The 21,828-nt window shown below is 38.2% G+C and overlaps 1 protein-coding gene across 2 annotated transcripts in view; it reads left to right on the top strand.

Annotated features, from left to right (window-relative positions):
• The window catches only part of LOC145997399 (uncharacterized), a 58,312-nt gene extending 43,721 nt beyond the window's left edge, over window positions 1-14,591 (top strand). For both annotated transcript variants that reach the window (XM_083134396.1, XM_083134397.1), the window contains exons 9-10: window positions 4,687-4,751; window positions 12,150-14,591. In XM_083134396.1, coding sequence (XP_082990522.1) covers window positions 4,687-4,751; window positions 12,150-14,201 — 2,117 coding nt within the window. In that variant the 3' untranslated portion in view covers window positions 14,202-14,591. The remainder of the gene's footprint in view (window positions 1-4,686; window positions 4,752-12,149) is intronic.
• The last annotated feature ends 7,237 nt before the right edge of the window (window positions 14,592-21,828 follow it).

The raw sequence follows: 21,828 nt of genomic DNA, 5'->3' as shown, positions 1-21,828 counted from the left end.
AGGACTACTGTTCAATGAGGTGGGCAACAGGTATATCCCACCCTTCACTACACTCATGTTGTGAACAAATATCTGACTATAATCGCACCGCGTGTCTCTGTGCACGTGTGTTATAACCACCCTTTTCAAATTCCAACTGTTAGATGTTACGTTTTCTTCATTGTTGAATCTTTCCTGTTGAATTGTGTTTCGTCTTTGCTGTGCTTTTGCTTATACTTTTGAGAATATAATAACCAGTGGCCAGGGCTCGAAAAATTCCGGTCGCCATGGCGACTAAAAGTTTCAGCCTGGCGACTGTGATCTTTTACTGTAATATGTACAAAATTTTGATGATTCTAAGTTCAAATTGCAGTACAGCGTAAGTTAGCAAATGATTTTATTATTTTTTTTATCACCATTTTGAACATTACATAGAGTCAGTAACAATTTCTTACCCTTTGTCCCCCAACACCCCATTTCCTGCTTTCTCAAATAATTTAGCGATGTTTTGAATACCGTGATGCTCAGCATCTTATACAGAGTGTTTCAAAAGTTGCACAACCCAAAATTTGGAAATGTATATCATGAAGACCGTAAGAGATATTTACAAGATATTTACACCGGGTTTTCTGCATTATAAAGCCTCATCCATTGAGATATTTTTCAATGCTTACAATTATCAGTTCACTCCATACAGAAAATTATATAAATTAATAACTGACGGAGAACAGCATTCAAATTTTTCCAGAAATGAACTTGTGAGTAAGAAAAAAGTGTAAGAAATTATCGAAGGGTCATAATTAGACATTTGATGACTGATGCCATGTCAGTCTGTCATTTGCGACCAATATTAGTCATGTGCAACATTTCGTGTGCATTGTTGAAGAGTATTTTACCTAACATAAATTTATGAACCCAGTGATTGCCTACAGGATTAGTTTAGTGCAGAAAACCTGGTGTAAATATCTCTTACGATTTTCATGATATATATTTTCAAAGTTTGGATTGCGCAACTTTTGAAACATATTGTACGTAGTATGCACAATTGCTAGTAGGTGGTTTCCTGGCGCCTGATTTTCAGAGCTGGCATCTAGCTTTGAAGAAAATTTTTTGAGCACTGCCTGTGGCACAACAGCCCGTAACGACCAGGGTCTACCTACCAACTGGCAGCCTCATTCTCACCTGCCAAGGTGGGAGACCGTCCAACCAGTTACTGGGTGACGTGTGGTCAACACGACGAACCGCCAGAATCATTGTAGATTTCCAGGAGCAGGTATTCGTAGCTTCCCAATTTCCTCACGATGGTGGGTGGCCATCGGTCCAATACACAGGCCAAAATCTCAGGAGAAAACTTGTTAGGCTTTCTCCCCCAGGAGACTCGAACCTCTGCACATCCTGTAGCTGGAGCCCAAAGCATGATGCCTTAGTGCAGGACACTTGAGAATAGCTTTCAACAATTGAGGGGTCTAGTGAGAGAGGGAGCTATGCCACAAATCTTGAAAATTTTATTTTTTGCCATTTTCAGTTTTCTCCTACCATCTGTCATCTATCATGTGAACTACAACCATTTGGCTTAGCCCCCGCTTGTTCTGCAGCAGATTTTCTGAGTTCTTGAATACGTCCTCATCAGCATTTTGAGCGAGAGAAGGAGCTATGCCACTTACTGACGGTGTCTGCAATAGGATGTTGCGTTGCAGCAACCGGTGCTAGATTTAATATCAGCCCTGAAGTTTCAATTTCAATTTCAATTTCAATTTTCCTTTATTAAAGGGCGAGGTTCAGCCTGTGGCTGTTCTACCACCTAACCCCGATGGATACATATACATACTAAATACATTTTACCTACTAAATGTTTGTACAATAACAAACAAGGAAGAAAGAGAGAAACATAAAGAAGACACAAAAAGAACAAATACAAAATTGAGAACAAAGGCTCGTCTACACACTAAAAATAATAATAATAATAAAAAGATTGAAAACAAATACACAAGGATACACAAATTAATTAACACAATTGTGCTTGGTGTGATATGGTTAAGAATAATACAAATTAATATTAATGTTATGTGTAAAAAAACAAAACATATAAATGTTCTTAATATGCGAGAAAGGACAAAATATTGTTAAGGGTTGGCAACATGTAAGGGGAAAAGTAAACAAGCAAAATGAAGATGAAAATACTTGTTATTAGGGAGTTGGTTCAGATCTCATGGCAATAATGCCTTATATTCCTCCAGTTTTTCATGGTGTTTACCAAAAACTAAAATCCACAGAAACAATGGACAGAGAAGATCCTCCAGAAGACATATGAAGCTGTCTTTATGTAGTTCATATGTAACCCTGTGAACATGATTTACACTCAGGCAAAAGTATTTAAGCCTTGTTCAAAGTATTTGATGTGCTAGATTGATTTTTCCACATGGGTATACTACAACGATATACCACACATGTTCATAATGAATGGTATTTATATTGAAATTAATATTTTTCCTTTGGATAATTTACCTAACAATATGTTCAGAAAAAAAATTACCCTTTGTTATACAAATTATGACTCAACGCAATGCTTTAGAAAACTCAATGTATTTCCATTTCTTGTCAAAGTGGCATAGCTCCCTCTCTCACTAGACCCCTCAATTTATATGTATATTGCGAAAATTCTTTACTATGATTCCGCTTCGGATTTTGCAGTTACAACCTTAGTGACAATGAAGTTCGACCAGTCACAAATATAGGATTGTGTTGTGAAAGAAGGAGAACACATGCATATGCTGAACATATTTTATTCAGCAGGCTACATGGAACAAAGGAAAACATAAATTTCCGCTGCAACGCAGCAATGTATGGTGTCCACACAAAATAAAACATTTTCGTCCATCTACACGTGACATTGAAGTTCGACCACTGTTAGAGGGGATCCTGTTTACCATGGTGTGACACCGCCCCGTCGGCGAATAACTGTGGCAATGCGTCGGGGCATGCTGCAGACGAGTCGTTCAAGGTATTCCACATCGATGCGGTGCCATTCCTCCTGCAGGCAGGCGATAAGAGCAGCCACTGTCGTGGGTCCCCTCTGTTGCACACGTCGCTTAAGAACACGCCACACATTCTCAATGGGCGAGAGGTCGGGACTCGATGGTGGCCATGGCAGAGTTCGCACGTGATGGCGAGTCAACCATTCTCTTGTCAGCCACGCTGTATGAGGCCTGGCATTGTCGTGTTGAAAGATGAGACACCGCCTGTGGAACAGGTGCCTTCGCACTGTGGGAAGATGCCGCTCGAGTATGTGTGTATAGGCGTGCATTCACAATGCCCTCACAGACGTGTAGTGGGCCAACCCCAGATGCCGTCATGCATCCCCATACCATCACTGACGCAGGTTTCCGTACCCGACGTGCATAACATTTTGCTTCATTCTGTTCCTCCTTCCGACAAATGACTGTCTTCCGTATTTTCCCGTACACAACATTGAAAATGGATTCGTCCGTCCACAAAACCCTGTTCCACTGCCGAAATGTCCATCCCCGGTACATTCGTGCCCACCGTAGTCGATTGCCTTTGTTCGACATGGAAAAAGGAAGGGTTTACGTTTCGCCTTGTACACTCGGTAACCGCATCGCTGTAGGTAACGGCGAATAGTTCTTCAATGTGAAAGCGTTCTCGAGTCCACAGTCGTAATTCGGCCACAGAAACATGATTGTTGGTCTGGATATAGCGCCCAAATATCCGTAGGTCACGCACGCTCAGCAGGCGTTTTCGACCGGGGGCCTTACCTGGCTCTGTAGTACCCGTATTTTGGTGGTGTTTGATGATGCAGTGGATGGTTGACTTGGGTAAGTTCATTTGGCGCCCTATTTCCCGTTCACTGAATCCATCCCGTTGCAACTCCACCACTCTTCTCCTCACGGTGTTGTCAATAGGTTTGCCCCTGGCCATGGTGACGATGCACTGCGGTTCCTCGGTGCACAGCACACGCTTATATACGGCGGACTGCCTTATCGTGTCCGTGACGTCATGCTTCCGTCGAATGCGCCATTATCTGGAATTTTCCGTATGGGTCTGGTGCCTGGTCGAAGTTCAATGTCACGCGTATAGTTCCCCCTTTTCGTTCTTTACGTGACCTTGGGTGCAACATGCTGGGATCACGATTCTTGCCTGCTCACACGCCTCCTCTTACACACATGTGTCACTTCTGCGGGTCACCCATTCCACCGCCTATGCCTCTGTGCATTTAATCACGTATTCCTTTCTGGTCGAACTTCATCGTCACCAAGGTTGTAGTTACAATTTTGAATCCAAAGAGGAAGTTCTTAGGTTACTTTTCATTAATTATTTCTATATTACAAATTGAATATATGTTTTCAGTATCTTATATTACAATGTTTAATTTTTTTTTCAAAATATTGTTACAGAAAATCATTCATAAATATGAGAAAATGTTTATAAAATTTAACATATTATACAATATCTGTGGAAAGAGCACGTTGTACAGATTTCAGTGAGATTTGATAAATAATAACAAACCTAGCAACATATTTTCTGATTTCTGGGAGGGGTTAGTATGTAGTTGTTATTATTTTGTTACCTTGAATTTTTCAAAAATTTCACTTGAAAAGTTGAAATTATACTTGAGTATAATTGAGATGGTTATTGAGTAGCCATCCTGAAAATGTAAATTGTGGTTTTGACAAATGCTTTCTTTATCAGGTCGTGGCGTTGATGTGCTTGATGGCAGTGATGGAAGACTGGATGATATGCAAAAGAGCGTAAGGGTGAGTGTTCTTTTCCATTCCTTCCTTATGCCTAAAATATTACGTGGTTAATTAAAATGGTAACTGATGAAAAATATTCTGTTATTTCTGCTTCACATATTACGTACAATGGCACAGAGACAAAGAAATGGACATTGTTTTTTTTGGGAACTGTACTGCACAGTATTTGATTGTCTTATAATCAAGGCCCCCTGGATTTGATTGCAGGTGGTTGGAATGCTTAAATACGATGTGCATCCAGAAACTAAGGATCAAATTTGTGTTGAAAAAATGCCCCAAGAATTTTTTGAGATAAATATCTAATGTAGTCTTGCTGCATGTATTATACAATTTTTCTATGTAGTTGATGTATTTATTGTATTGTGATGCAAGTTTGTATGTTCCTTCATTGAAGAGAATCTCACTACCAAACCTTCCAGAAATAAGCTGTTCTAAACTGTCTATTTTCCTCAATTAGTGTGTTGAAATTTCTCTTCAACTTGTCCGTCATCAGGGGAGAAGAGGAGTGCTCATTTTCTTCATCAGTTACGATGTTGAGATACAGTTATGCACAAGGGGCACATCTACAGCTATCCTGTTGAAATGTATGCATTTGTTCGAAAAATGGAAGCTCTAGTGTTCTAAATTATGTATTTGTTGTTCAAATTTGACCTTTAAGTACATAATTAAGCTAGAAAATTGCATTAAAAACATTGTTAAGGAATATGTTCTGACTCCAATGTAACTTAGTTTTCTGTGTAGTTACATCAACATGCTCCTGCACTACTATGGGTAATAACACACGGACTTTGATAAGTGTTCATGTAAAATCTAATCTCTGTCCCACACCAAACCATGTAGATCTCTGTATCGTTCAGCTCTTCGTTCTATATGAAAGGAACTGTATGTCTTACCCTTAAAACTCCACATGTCTCCACACTTCCTTTATTCCTTACATGTTCATCATAAACTTCATAGCATAATATGAAAAAGAAATTCCACCTCATTAGTTGCTTTTTCCAGCTGCCCACATCACCTCCACCTCGTGTTACTTGTTCTTAACCAGTTTTTTTATCGTGTTTGAACTCTTGTTCTGAGGAAAACTTGGTCTATTGGGTAAAATTGCTAACGTGTTTATCAGCCATGTAAAAGAATACAGCAAAACCTCCTACACAATCTTGTCCTCTACACACACACTGCCCAGTTGGTTCTTCCAACACACCTCATATTATGTGATCATAGCAATTACACTGATGTGTTTGTATTGGATTGTATAGCTGGAATCATTATTGTAATTTATTGCGTGAAGATTAATCACAGACATTGGTCGATATTTTTCGAGGATTTTTGTATGCCACACAAGTACAGGGTGTTTAACTCGCTCTCGGCCCCTGATTTTCGTTCATAAAAATTAAATGTTTGCTACGGACGTACCTTGCTGTATGAGAAGCATGGTGACGTCACAGTGGGTGTTGTAAGTGGTCACCATTAGCATTAACGCATGCCTGCACACGTCTCTCCATGTTACACAAGAGTCACAGTGTCAATTTCCCACTGAATGCTGTCTTGCTGGCTTGCGATAGACTTTTCCTTTCAGCATGCCTCTTTCAGTTTTGGTCGTTCTCCTTCATGCACATCCAACAGTGTTCCCGTTGTTTCCAGTTTCTTCACAAAATACCAAATGGAAAACTTTGCAGGTAGTTTCCGGACCCCAAAAACTGTGCAATAAATTGTCACTGGCATGTGTTTATGGACTCCGTTTTCCGGTACAAACGAACAATGAAGACATGCTGTTCCACTGAGTACTGAGACATAACTGCACTCCTTTGTTACTGTACTGTAATCACGAAACCACTGATTGTAAGCATGAACTTTCAGCCAAACCTGAACAAATACGAACCACTAGGTGCAGCACAACAGCAGGGCCAAGAACTCAGACTGAAAGCACACATCCGTACGATTGGCATTTAATGGTAGAATCACCCAGATGCACCTGTATGCCCACACAAGGACTAGAGAGAATGTGGCGCAATCTATAATGATGTCATCATGCTTAAAGTTCTATGCAAAAATTATGTGATAGAAGAGAGAAAGGGGGGGGGGGGTGGAAACTAATGTACCTTCATTATTTTTCTCAGTGCAAGAAAAGCAAAATTTGCTATTTCTATCCATGGTACACTTGAACACTAGAACCTAATATTAAATGATACATAATTAATAACTGTAATGTTGTGAACATGAATAACTCAGTGCCTTTTTTTTTTTTTTTTTTTTACACATTTTAGTATAGGTAAATGTTGTAAATTTCGTTGTAATAAAACGTCACTATGTTCTACTGCATACATACATTAAAAATAATCTGTTTTATATCAGTTTACATTCCAGCCTGTTATTCACACACCTTATAAGGTATGAACAAAATATCTTCTTGAGGTATCAACATTAATCATATGATAATTTTATGTCAGAATTTTTAATTTTCATGGGATTATTGTAGAAAATTTGGAAATAATATGGTAAATTATGGTAATAGAATTGATTTGTGAAGTATCTTTTGATTGTAAGGTTCTTGTGTGACCATATGTTGAAAATATCTGACATACATTACATTAAAATATTTACATTTCTTTAAATATAAATGTAATATTTCAGTTATAAAATATTGGAATTTTTGCTGGTATTTCATATTTAGAGATAGGAATGCTGGAAAATAAATTTGTCTCTCCGAGTACTGAAATAATTCTTTGGAATGGCTAAATACCTTGGTTTGCAAAAAAAGGGGAAACTGTAAAGAAGTGTTATAAGAAGGCTGTGGATTTTCCATAAAATGGCTTCCAAAGCCAGAAGAGGTAGGCTTTTAAACTGAAAATTCATTTCAGATCATTTCTGAAAGAAATACTTTTGTTTTTAGAGCCTATTCCTCACTATTGCAGTTGTAAGTGCCCATTTTTGAAAATAATTGCCCCTTTCTTTCAGTGCCTTTGATTTTTATTATTCCATTGTACAGGGTGTCCAAAAAGTCATTCAACCAAGACAAAAACTAACCTACCCATCTTTTAGTATGATAAATTTCAATTCATTTATTTCATCTGGGAATTGATTGAATAACATGGCCAAATGTCATAACCTGGTATGCCTCATAATTTTAAAAACTCACTTTTTTAAGAATTTGTCATTATTAACCTCATAATCTGTCTGTAATGAATAAAATACACAGAAATTTATTCTTCTTTTATCAGTTTGATAAATACCCACAGAGATCATTGATACAAATCGAAAAATTAATGTAACAGCTGTATTTTATCCAGGTTTGTTTTTGCTTCGTACAGAACTTTTTTTTTTTTTTTTTTACACCTTGGTAACTTTTTCCACATACTGAACCTTCATGTAGAGCATGATTTTCTTGTTTAATGTTTAAAAATATCCACACAGATAAAGTTAATATCTAGTGTAATATTCATGTCTCTATCACTTATTGTACAAAAGTTACGGACATTCGAAGTCTTGGTTGTGTGACTTTTTGGACACCCTGTTAAAACCACAGGTTTGAATGTTTTAAATTTTTTCATATTGTTTTGAGCCTTGTAGTGCCTTTTTATAGTGTCTACAATATAGTGTAGATATTGACAGAAATAATTACTGATGAAGATATAAACTTCTACATATTTAAAATTGCGTGAGTCAATAATGTACATTTTTTCCCTCAATTTGTGTTATGTAACTGGTTTAACCTGGAAACTTGGAAATCTGACCTGTACTAATTCTTACGTTGGATCACCTTTCAGAGACCTTTGAGGTCATGCATACAGGTACGAATGGCACCGTTTCTACAACAATCTATTATCATAACTGTTTCACTTAACGTATATCATATCATTAGAAACAAAATAAAATCACAACACTTACCCTCTTTCATCCTCTGAAAATTTTAATCAACTTCGGTCCTTCTTCAGGGACGGAAGACATATTGAGTTGGGGAAGGGTTCCATGACCCCTCCATTCTTTTATTTCTTCTCATATCCCAAAAAAAAGGACAAAGGTCAAGTAAAAAATTCGGAGAACAAAGCAAGGTATGTGTTGTAATTTTATCCCATCTTTAATATGTTGTTGACATGTGGCATGAAATATCGACTTCTTAAGATATTAGGGTCTTTCAAATGAAATGCCAGAATAACAAAATTTTATAAAGAATTTTATTTTCATCCCACAGGCAAAACAACTTCAGATGTCTAAAGAGAATGGTTCAAAACTTATTTACATAACATGTTCAAAGTATCCACCATACCTGTTAACACTTCCTGGGTTTGAATCACATGATGTCAAAAGCTCGATTTAGAGTTTCATGGTTGACTGTTTCAGCACATTGTTCAATCTATAGTCTCAGTTCGCTTGTTCTTTGGTGCTTGTTTAAAGACTTCTTGCTTTTAAAAGTGTCAAGTGAAAATAAGCTTCGTCGCTACACTAAAGTTTGCCCAGTATATTGGGTTGCTGTTTGATCAAGTTGGAAAATTTGCTTACAAAGAGCTAGTGTTTTTGTTTTGCAACATTTGTCAATGCCCAACACACCTTGATTTAATAGTGATGTATGTAATGTACTCTGATGAGCTTACTTTTCATTTTTCCACGTAAATTTTTCTCGCGATCGATTTCGCCACCCGTTTGGTGGCTTCGTCAAGCGTGTACTGTCTTGCTGCAGGCAACGTGGTTCCTTCTTCTTCCGTTTGTTCTCGTGGCGGTGCTAGTTGATGTGGTCCTTTCACTTTCTGCTGTTTTCGTGTGGGCGTAGTGCTTACTTCTTTTACCTCACATCAAGGTTTGCACACCCACCCAACCTGCTCCTTCCCCACGACAAGAAACCAAGCATGGGCCTCAAGCATTTGCAAGATAGCCCACCTGCACATGTGAAGAAACCCCGTTCCACAAAAGCAGACGATGAGACCGGGAACCGTCTTGTACAGCACCAAAACCCTTATTAGCAGTAAAAGAAGGGAGCACTACACCCATACAAAAATGGCAGAAAGTGAAAGGAGTGCGTCAACTTGCGCTGCCACGAGCACAAGCGAAAGAAGAAGGAACCACGCTGCTCACAGCAAGACAGTATACGCCTGACGAAGCCACCAGATGGGTGGCAAAATCGATCGTGAAAAAAATTTACGTGGAAAAATGAAAAGTAAGCTTATCAGAGTAAATTACATATCTCCGCGTAACCGCCAAACAGATATCTTTAGATACAAAGTGATGTATGTGTAAATCTTGTCACAAAATAGACCATACTGTTGTTACCGACATGCCAGTCTCAACTGATAATCACCATAAATATTTTTTCATGGACTGTTGACAACACCTTGATGCACTTCTGTAACATGAGCTGGTGTTGTGACTGTTCGTTGCACAGGATGTTTAGGGTGACCTTGCATGCTACTTGTCTCGTTAAAATGCTACATATATCGCCTAATTGATTTTGGTTTTGGTGTTCATGCAGAAGCTCCACATTGGGAACTTTCATTAGACTATTATTGCCAACTTGAACTCAATAAACCAGGTGATGAGACATTCTTTTTCTGTTCAACAGACAACTTAAGGTCCGCCATTGTTGCCTTTTTGTGATGATGCCAGATCGAATCATGTAACAAAAAAAAACAACTTGCTAAACATTTTTCAACTATGCTCTTTCAACAACTGTAGTTGTTTTTCCTGTGGTATGAAAATAAAATTAATTATGAATTTTTGTTATCAGGGAGAGACCCTGTATTTATATTCCTTGTAGTTTACGGTTGTTACAGGCATATGAACACAACTTTTGATGTAACGTTTCGCAAGAACACACACTCCCTTCATCAGATATTTATTTTTAGTTTGATTGGTATGGGGATAATGGTATGTACATTCCAGGATTAATCAAATTAAAAATAAATTTCTCATGGAGGGAGTGTGTGTTCTCCCAACACTTTACAACAAAAATTGTGTTTATATGCTTGTAACAAGAAAAATAATTCTAAAATGCAATACGTACATACAAGAAAAATAAAACTATATAGAAGTCTTGTAGATTTGTCCCATCACACAGAGAATTTGAAACTGGTTCAGAAACGAGCGCAGAGTTATGACTCAGCCAGATGTAGGCAACACATGACCTAGCAATCAAATTAAAAATATTACATCATAATTTGGCCCTCAAATTTGACTTTCAACTGTAAATTTTGTTGCACCTGGTAACCCTACTTGAATATGTTACTGAACAAGATATGTTGTCACACGTACCAGCTATAATAGGAGCCTTCCGATGGCGTAGTGGTAATGTCGTCACCTTGTAATCAAGAGGTCCCGGGTTCTATACCCGGTGGAGGCATATAGTGGTTCGTATCCCACTTTAAACTGTAAGCCCAGTCCCAGTTAGCCTTTCTCTGCATAAAGTGCACTTTAAACAAAATAGAATTCAACTCAACAAACTGTATTGGAAGATGGGAAAGTCAATCCAGGGTAGAGAAGTGTGATTTCAGGGCAAAATTTTGATTCACATTATTTCATGTGATTGTTCAGTAATTGAGCGTATTTTCCTACACCTGAATACATAATTCTGGACTGCTAGTGTTGCCAACCAAGATCATATCACATTAAAATTTCACATGACTCTTCCCAAATGCACAAATCTCAAATTATCATGTCACCAATCACAAATTTTCGAAATATGACCCTGTGCCATTATTTATATCTTAGGAATTACATATATTAATAATAATTTAAAATTTGCTATAATATTGGATGTATTGATAATGGGAATGATAGTAATCAATATGATTATCAAAATCATTATTGATATTGGTTCCAAATAGCATCAGCTCTTCGCTCTCACACACACACACACCACATACATGCATGCAGGGTGTTCCCATAAAATACTGACATACTTTCTTAATTTCCTCCAAAAGAAGATGAACAGGATTTCTTAGAAGCATTTTTCCCTTTGAAGCCTCATTTCACTGCTATGAGCCTTTGAAAAACTGTATCTTTCATCCTGCATGTTTGCAACCATACAATACAGTTTCATAATTGCCACTGACATTTACTTTTCTGTTGGACAACATGCTGAAAGTATTGTGTGTTACTATGTATGCTAGCAATCTCATTTCATACTAACTTACATTAGAGAATCATTTTGTGTACTTCTGTACAGAGTTCATCCCTTCCGTTAACTACAGTAGTTATGCACACTGTTCAATGCATATGGAATATTTTTACTGTTTTGTGATGTCCTAAAAATAAATATCAGTGCCAACCATTTCAGCTTCATGGTTGCCTACATACAGGATATTTTTACAAGGGCATGTAAGGCCTCCACGAGGAAAGCTTCATTTCGATTTTTGTAGTTAATTTTGAAGATACATTTATTTAGTGTCTGTTTATTGTTGTTCTTTACAGAAGAATGACTATTCAAAGTCTGATCCCAAACCTAGAAGAAGAAGTAGAAGTCGTTCCCTTAGCTCAAGAAGTGAGGAGAGGACGTATAGAAGATCGAGCCCTGGAAGGGATGACTGGGACGATGATCGGGACAGGCGATCTCGATACGAGCGTAGTTCTAGAGATAGGAACTCTGAGCGAAAGTATGATGATAGTCGGAGAAGAGGTGATAGCAGCAGGTACGATAGTGTGGAAAATAGAAAGACAAATGGGAGACGTTATGACGATTATGATAGAGACAGGGATAGAAGCAGGACTGGAGGAGAGAAAGTGAATGATTATGAGAGAAGTGGGAGAAGAGATAGGTATAAGGATGAAAAGAAGAATGACGATAAGAGGTATGACGATGTGGATCGTGATTCTAGAAGAGATAAGGGTTACAGAAGGAATGATGATGCAGATAAGGATTCGAGAAGATACAAAGATAGAGATGATGATAAGAAAGGAAGGAGTAGAGATGAAGAGAGGAAGAGTAAGGGAAGGGATGCTAAGGAGAATGACGAGAGGAGAGACAAGAAGGAGGAGAAACAGTATGAAGATGAGGAGAAGAGTGTGAAGAAAGAAAAGTATAAAGATGAGAAGAAGAAGGATGATAAAAGTTCGACAAAAGACAAACACAAGAGCAAAGAGTCAAAGAAGAAGACTGATGAGAAGAAAACAAGAAGAGAGAAGAGTAAAGAGAAGGAGAGTGGTGATAAGTATAGTGCAAGAGTTGAAACAAATAGTGAAGAATCTGCTGTTAATGATAGGAAAGAGATTGATGTCTATAGACAAGAAATTAGTGCACAAGAGGAGAACGTCATTGACAACCATGAAGAAGCAAGAAGTGCACAGGAAGCTACAAAATGGGACAAAGTTCCAGAGAAGGAAAAAAGCATTGATAAAGTGGCGGAAAAAAGTGGACACAAGGAAGGAAAGGATGGCTACTACAGGGACGAAAGTATCGATAAAGAACTGGAGAGGCCAATAGACAAGAACAGAGAGAAAGTTGTAGAGAGACGAAGAACTGGTTCAAGTCAGAGGGAGAGAAGTATCGAACAGAGAGAAGTGAGTGTAGAACATCGGGAGAGAAGTACAGATAAGCACAGAGCCACAACCAGTGACAAGGGAAGAGGTCCGAGTATTGATAAACAGCAGAGAGAGAGAAGTAGTGATAAGAAACAGGAAGAGAGAAGTGTGGATAAAGACGTACACAGTCGACGAAAGGAAGAAGGAAAGAGTGAGAGTAGATCGCGGGAAAGCAAAAAGGCACAACCAGAGAAAGAAGGTAGTGTCGTGTCTGAACCAAAAAAGGCTGGACTGAAGAGAAAGGGTAAAGGCGAGAGTGTTGTAGGAAAGAAAAGACGACGTACTGTTAGTGTATCATCAAGTAGCAGTGAAACCAGCAGCTCTAGTAGTGAATCTGCATCAGAAAGCACTTCTCCCGACAGGCGGTCAAAGCGAAAGAAGAAAAAGAAGAAGGTGGTTAGCACAAAACGTAAGAAGAAGCTTAGTTCATTGAAGAAGAAGCGATCAAAAAGGAAGAGCGACACTGAAAGCTCGTCTGAGAGTTCATCAGAGAGCGATTCTTCAGTGGATAAAAAACGACATAAGAAAAAGAAGAAAAGGGCCGAAACGTCATCAGATGAAGATAGCAGCTCTAGCTACGAAGTTAGAAAGATAAAAAAGAAAAAAAAACATAAGAAGAAAGCATCAACAACAGAATCCGACAGTGAAGAGGAAACATCGTCAAGTGATTCTGAAGTGACACGGAAATCTGCAAAGAAGAGGAAGCGGAAGGACAGTTCAGGCCAGAAGAAATCCAAAAAGAAGAAGAAGAAGAAGAGCAATGCCGTGGGTAAGAAGAGGCGAAAGAGTGCAAGTGAATCGGACAGTGAGGAAGGTTCGAGCAAAAGTGCATCGGATTCCGAACCAAGTGTAAAGAAAAAGAAGAAAACTGTTGTGACACACAAGAAAACCAAAAAGAACTTGAAGGAAAAAGAAGTTGATTCTGTGTCATCTGGCAGCAATTAAAGCATTTTTTGTTCAGTGCTTCAACACAACAATTGTTTTGTTCGTTTACGTGTACGTTGAACAAAGAATCTAGTTTCCGGATATCATGTGGTTCCGATTGTTATTTTATTTTTCAACAGCACATTTGATCATGTAATGTACTTGCGGTCAACGATGAAACATAATTGCCTTGTATGAGAAAAAAAAAAAGGATTGTTATATTGTGCAAAGCTGATAGATTATAACCGTTCTGCTGGCAAATGTAAATAGCAACAGACAAAGTAGGTAGAATTTTTATTTCAAATCACGGCAGTTTTTTCTTTTTTAATGTAATGTTGAATTGTTCACTAATGTAAAGTTACCAGAATCAAGTAAAAAAATGATGTCATTCATGACAGTTTATATTTGAAATGTGTTTGTAATTTATTTTCCTTAAGAATTTTTTTCTTTTGCAAAATATGTACATTATAAGCAATGAAGCATCAGGAACTCGAATCAAATGGTGAATTACATCCTGATGGGTTCCTGTAGAAATCTACTAACAAGGTAGATGCCAAGAGACTGTAGTTATTGGTGAAATCAGGAATTTTCTTCTAATGTGCTGTTGTTACAAGGAAACAAACATGTTTTTTGATATTGTTTGAGCAAAAATTCACATTCTCTTACACTGGTGTATGCAGGGAGAGCTGATGGGGCTAATGAAAAAATTGTGGGGAAAAACTAGTGGTAAATGCAAACCCGACTTAAAATAACCCCCAATTATGATTTTTATCTTTGAATAACTTTTAAAACAGAGTTCAAAAATGGTAATCAAGAAATCTCTTATTGTGTATCTGTAGAAAGCAGTTAAGTAATATTCACCTTTACAATCCCAATCCCCTCTGAAGAAAAAATCTGCATATGCTAGTGCTCACTTCATTAGACGTTTATTTGTAATTTGATCAAGTTTCAAATAAATCTATGAAGAAGATAACATGAATTTTCCAAAACGTACAAAGAAAAAGAAAAAACATGAAATAATCCTTGAAGTTTTCCTGGTGGTGAATGATGAAGTTTTCGCGAGGTATCAACCAGGTGATTTCCAGACAGGCTTCTGAGTTTACCAGAACTATCATCACTCATCTTCAGGGATTAAAAAGAATCTATGAAAATGGGAGTGGTGTTAGCTTTCGAAGGCTCGGAAGCCTATCCAGAAATCCTGTTGATATCCTGAGAAAACCTCATTATCAATAAAACATGTTTAGTTGCTTGAAAGAACCCCAAATTAAAAGAGAAAGAAAGAATGTAATGCTGAAGGACAAGAACACAACCTCATCTCTTGAATAAAGGTGGCCAACATAGCTCAACAGATGAAAAATTTCCTATTTATAGCTTAATTGCAGAACCTCGCAAACGACAGTGTTACCATTGTTGTCAAGAATAACTTCTCACGGAGTTATCTCTTTATGTACAGTTTATTTACACATACATCCCGTACTCCATATATACATCTTTCCATTACAGATCCAATAACACATGCTCTAAGTTGCTTTTTGCCCCATCACACAGAGAATTGCACTTATCAAGACTCCACTCTACAAGTTCATTATTTACCATAGGGCTAACCTGCCCCCACAGTTTATCACGCAGAGGTCCCTACGCCGTCCTCGTATTAAGTGCAGTACATCTTATTAGAGCTACGACCGCACTATTTAGCAAAGTGCTAACCTTTCCCTGCAGAAGTCCCTATGCATACAGTGCTTACTCTCTGTGTGTATCGATGCTTCCAAACAACTGTTTTAAACCAATGAGAGACGGCCTCTTTCTGCGATCTGAGAGCCTGAAAATCTGAGAGCATAAGAGAGACCGTAACAAGTCGGTACCTGGTATTTATACCTCCGACAAATGACATGCCCCCCCAACCACCGAGCCATGGTCCTATTGTTGCCTTTCAAACAGGGAAGCCATTGACGGAGCCAAAGGTTGGCTTCCTCGACTACCGGGCAAAAAGCAATCTAGGCCAGAGCATTTACAAAGAAATAAATTCGTACATATATACTTTACGATTTCCAGCTGTGTGCGTAAAAACCACACAGCACCATCTACATTACTCAAAGTGTAACAACATGTCACTCTTTCTTAAGATATGAAATTGAGTGAAAATTTTATGTACCTCCCAAAAAAGTATTTAAAGTCTTTGCTGGATTTGTGTAATCATATACATGTATGCGGATGTATCACGTACCATAAAAAAACTTAGGAAAATTACAAACCTCACATACCCTTTCCTGTAAAAGAAATTTAAAAAAATGGAAATATTGTACATGGTACATAAATACTTATTATCAACAGCTAACCATAAGGTGCCAAAAATCTGTTTTAAAAATTAATTTTATACACAGCAGTATAACAAAACTGGATCTATAGTGTAGATTTTCATAAGAGATATCACAGGATGTGAATGCTGTATGTTTTCACATTTGGAATTTTATAGCATGTAATGTGTTAATACTGTATGCATAATTTGATTAAGGATATGCGCTCAAGAATATGCCATCGTTTGAAGGTAACATAGTAATAATGAAAATAGTGAAATTATTCACTGTCGAAGTCCGGATAATATGATCTATCTCTGGTAGACGTGTCTCACTCCTTGTTATAGGCACTCATTCCCTCAATTTTATCCATACAAAGTAATGTAGACATTCTCTTAACAAGTTTCACACAAAAGTTTGGTGTGCAACAACTGTTATACCAGGAGTTGTACATCTCTCTTTTATATATATCTATAACCCTTCGCTCAAATGTATCAAATTTGAGAGAAATTCCTTATCAGATGCTAATGAAAACTTGGAGGAGGGGATGATCCCCATGTTTCCAAGATGTCAAAAAATCCGATCATGTGTGTTTGACATCAAAAACTGAACAACCAATCCTATGAACGCAAGAATAAATGGTGATACGTGTCTCTGATGTCTAACACTAAGTGATCGAACACAGTGTCTGAAACTAACAGTAAACCTTAACTAGCCTAGCAGATAAGAACAAAAGGAAAAAATGGGAGGGTTGGTCATCTGCTTCTACCTTCCCTCCTGGAAAGGTTCTTTTGCCATTACCCACAACTTTGTACAATTTTGCCTGATGTGAAGAAACTGAAGCGATAAGAATTTTGTTTTTCATACAAATCTAACATATCTAAACAAACTAAAAAAGATACACTCCAAAGTTTGCAGCACTAAACTGAAGGGCCACAGTAAGGATGCTATATTGAGATGATATTTGGCATAGTCCCGTTTTTTTAAGTCATTTAGCACAGAAAAAGAAACATAAATTAGTAAATAAAACGTAAGGAGAGAAGTAAAATTTACCAGTCAGGCAATTAACATGAAGACAGTGATCTTCGGACGTGTCTTTGCTTTCGATATATACTTAATCTTGGCAAATGATTATTTCTGAAAATTAAACGTATGCACAGTTCTATCCCTTGGTACGGAAGGAAATCCAAATTAATCAAGAATATACTTTCCAGAAAGCAAATGCCATCAACTTATGGAAATAAAATGATTCCCTTGCGTTCCATAACACACCTGCTCAAATTCGGCTAATCTAGTCTGGACAAGAATTGTGTTTCCTGACGAAGCCTAAATTTGGAAAAGGAAGGGGGTATGAAACTTGAATTTACAAGAACATACTCTACTATGTCGGTGGTGTGTGAACCTTTTTGCATGGCCAATTTTTTTTTTTTATTATTGCAGTGAGTTTTTAAAGCCAGATTATATCCACAAAATCCAAAGTGGGCAGGATTTGGGCTGAATTTCTCATTGCTATATGCAGTGTGCAAATTCAGCTTTTTGCTTTGTGGTGGTTACCCCCAATCAGTGTCCTACTTGTTCCTTTTCGGGGGTGGGTTTTTTAGGTATGCAAATTAGTATGTTACCAGTCAGTAAACTCTACTATTGCCATGGGCGTCCGGAAGGGGGGGCCACGGCACCCCCTTGAAAGTGAATATGTACCTAAAAATTATATATTTTACACATAATTTCATTTTGTCACAGTAATTTATGTTGTTATAAATTCGTTGAAGAAACATGAGAGAATTTCAGGCTGAAATAGTGTTTTTTGAGGGGGCATCACTATTTAGGAGGAAAATATGCATCCTTTGCTCCCCCTGGAAAAAATCCTGCTGACGTCCATGACTATTGCCTTCCAGTTCTAAGTACCTAGGGCATTAAATATTGTGATAACATTTAGACGTAATTTAGTAATCAGTATGTTTACATTCGAAGAAAATCCAAACCCATGCACAAAAAGAGCTATTGAGTGAACTCCGAGAACACTTGACCAAATATCTATTGAAGGTTCAACTCATTGACGACGAGAAATGTGATCTAAGTACCTCCAACAAATAAGGCTGACTCAACTCTTTTTGCCATGGCGGTTTTTGTACTTGATTTGACAATGGAGAGAAAACTTCAGACGCGAATCAGGATGCAATTGTCTTAATGGTTATTTTTTTTCCACAATGATTTTTCAGCGGTACTTGTTCTATAGTTAAGAAATGGTATACTACGTATATGTTTTCAATTCAATTTTCTTTGGCAGAGATAAAAACATCCCTGGCGGGGATGAAATTCTTTTTCTTATGCCGCGGATAAAATTTTATTGTTGGGGGGGGGCGGGAATCCCCGGCATCCCCCGTTATTTCGCACACTGGCTATATGTTTAAAAAAGGGTCGAATGAAATATGCAGTCTAAGTTCCCAGTAATAAAAAGAAAAAGAGGAGGCATGATATCGGGGCAGCGGTATTTATCAGTCTTTTGTCTCTTGTATGTCATGTCTCCAGTTGTAAATTCCTGTCTCGTCTAGATGTAGAAATGTAGGTTTCGTTCTCTTCTCAATCTCGATTTTATAGAGGTCTATCTCGTTTCGAAAAGTCTTGAATGATATAGTCTCGTCTTGTGATATTTAAAAGGTCGGTTTCGTCTCGAATTTTTTACCAGAAGACTCAAGCGCCTACATAAAACCTGGCAGAATTCAAAGGAAAACGGAAAACAAGCATCAAATTCTTATGGGAATAATTCCATGTTGCACGTGATTTACAGAGGTTTGGCTGCGATTTTTTATCTTTTTATGGACCTTTGTATCACGCACGTATTTACTGTTAGAGGCAGAGGCGTCTCCTGAACGCATGCGGTGCATGCTGCGCATGCGTCAATTGTGGGGAAAAGGACAGCTTGCTCTGCGACGACATTAATGAGAATTTCTACATTCTAATTTCTTCATATAGGAGAAGTATTTATTTTACACGAGAGCGCTGAACTAAGCTTAGATTACATTTCTTGGATCTGAACTGAAAGAAAGTAATTATTCTTTTCCCACAATTGATGCATGCGTCACTTCAGACCCAAGAAATGTAATATAAGCTTAGTTCAGCGCTCTCGTGTAAAATAAATACTTCTCCTATATGAAGAAATTAGAATGTAGAAATGCTCATGAATGTCGTCGCAGGGCAAGCTGTCCTTTTCCCCCACAATTGACGCTCCACCATCGTGAGGAAATTGGGGAGCTACGAATGATTAGTGTAACCCGGTCATAGAAAACATACAACCAACGACTGGGGGTTCGTCGTGTTGACCACACGTCACTGCGTAACTGGCAGTCGGTAGGTAGGCACCTGCTCATGCTCTCAGGGGCTGTTACGCCGCTTTTCTGACTCTTTGGCTAATCGCGACGAAGAGGGTGACTGATTATTATAAAATTGATAAGCTACACTCACAATGAACACCATGCCTAGGCCGGGATTCGAACGCGGGACTCCTGGTGAATTATGTGTGAGGAATCAAATATTTGGTCGCCGGCCTCCGTAGCGGAGTGATTAGCCCAGCGCACTACGACACCAGGGGTCCCGGGTTCTAAGTTTTTTGAGTGTGTCCCTTCATCAATCTTCGCGATTAGCCAAAAGTGGCAGAAAAGCGACGCTGAAAATCAAACATAAATCAATCAAATATTTGGTTACCCATAATTGTAATCAAAACTCAAAGTTTGGTAGGACACAAGTCCTGCTCGAAAATAGTCATTAATCCGCCTATGATTAAGGGGAGAAATGCAAAAAATATTTTCTTTAAGTGAAATAGAGGAATTCAGAAGAAACTGCTGTTTGTCGTACTTAACAAATTTCAAACGAAAATGTAACCATAATTATTTTTCCATTTCCCATATTCTGATGTGAACCAGGTTAACAAAAATGACAAATCAGTCCGTAGAAAACGCCAAATAAACACAGTCAAAAAAGTTTTGCATCAGAACGGAAAATGACAAAACATATGAAGCACAAGGTTTATTGCCAATGTCAGTGGGAATACAAAAGAAAAGATGAAAAAGAAGACATGTTGAATGAGAAGGGAACAAAAAACGTACAATTTTCTCAGAAAGGAGTTTAAAACGAAAATGGCACAATTCATGATGGAGGTGAAAAACAAAGTACTGTCACAATAAGACTGTTCGTCATAGCGGATCTACCAGAAACATTGTCTACCACCTGGTGTGTCCTCCCCTGGCTGCAAGAAGGTCTTGAACACGCTGTGGCATACTGAGGATGAGACGATCAAGGTGATCTTGCGGTAAGCGATCCCATTCGTCCTGTGCCTCAAGAAGAACTTCACGAAGATTGGTGGGAGCCAGGACGGTTTGCAATCGAATTTTTTAGCATTGCCCATGCATGTTCGATGCAAATCATGTCGGGACTTTGCGCTGGCCAGAGCATGCGACGTATATTCGCCGCCTGCAGATAATCGTGCACCATCTGTGCGCGGTGTGGACGGGCATTGTCATCCACCAAGACAAATTCATCACCAATGTCCTGATGAAGGTGCAAGATTAGGAATACTTGTGAATATACGTAAAATTGTAGTCCAAATTGTCGCACATAATTTCTTCGTCACAGTTTTAGCAAACATTTTAAATTTTACATACGTATCTTAAAAATAAATTAACACATTAGGTGTTATCGATTTTTGCATTATGGTAGAAATATTACACTTGAGAAAATGTACTGCAGTATTGTGAAGTACGAACTTACAAAATTTAGTCTTCTGTGACCGAAGATTCTGTGTCGCTATCATTGTATTCGTTATCCGACTATTATTCACTAATTTGGAGGAAATAAGGAACTTACTTAAACGCACAAATGAAGAATAACAACAAAATAACATTTCTAATGAAATGAGACTTCATGTTTAACCAGTGATGTGCACTGAGGAGTAGCTAGTCTAGCAGAGATAGATCAGTCAATCTCACATCTCGAATTATATTCAAATCACAATATTTATTGTCTTGTTAAAGCCACCACAGCTCATATGCAACACTTTCTTTTCCACGCGCTTCTCGTCCATCGGTGTTCTCCGCGGGCAAAGCCGGCTGGATACCCTAGCTCGCTCTTCTTCCGCCTGACCAGTTTCCAGGTAGAAACGGCCGGCCCAAGGAAAAGGAAGATTTCTACCTCTACCTCCCTTGCCCCCTCGACCCCCGCTGCAATGGTTGAAAGCCCAGGCTTTCAGGTCCCCCAGTCTATCTCCTATAGGACAGATAGGGGATTGGTTTCTCATAGATTTTTTGTAAATCATCTAAAGAACTCAGGGTAAAATTTTCTGCAGTACTTATGTTCTCTGT

The sequence above is a fragment of the Lepisma saccharinum genome, chromosome 13 (genome assembly GCF_977018435.1).
Source record: "Lepisma saccharinum chromosome 13, izLepSacc3.1, whole genome shotgun sequence".
Taxonomy (NCBI): domain Eukaryota; kingdom Metazoa; phylum Arthropoda; class Insecta; order Zygentoma; family Lepismatidae; genus Lepisma; species Lepisma saccharinum.
Note: the sequence above shows the minus strand (reverse complement) of the source record. Positions and strands in the feature narration are given on the sequence as shown.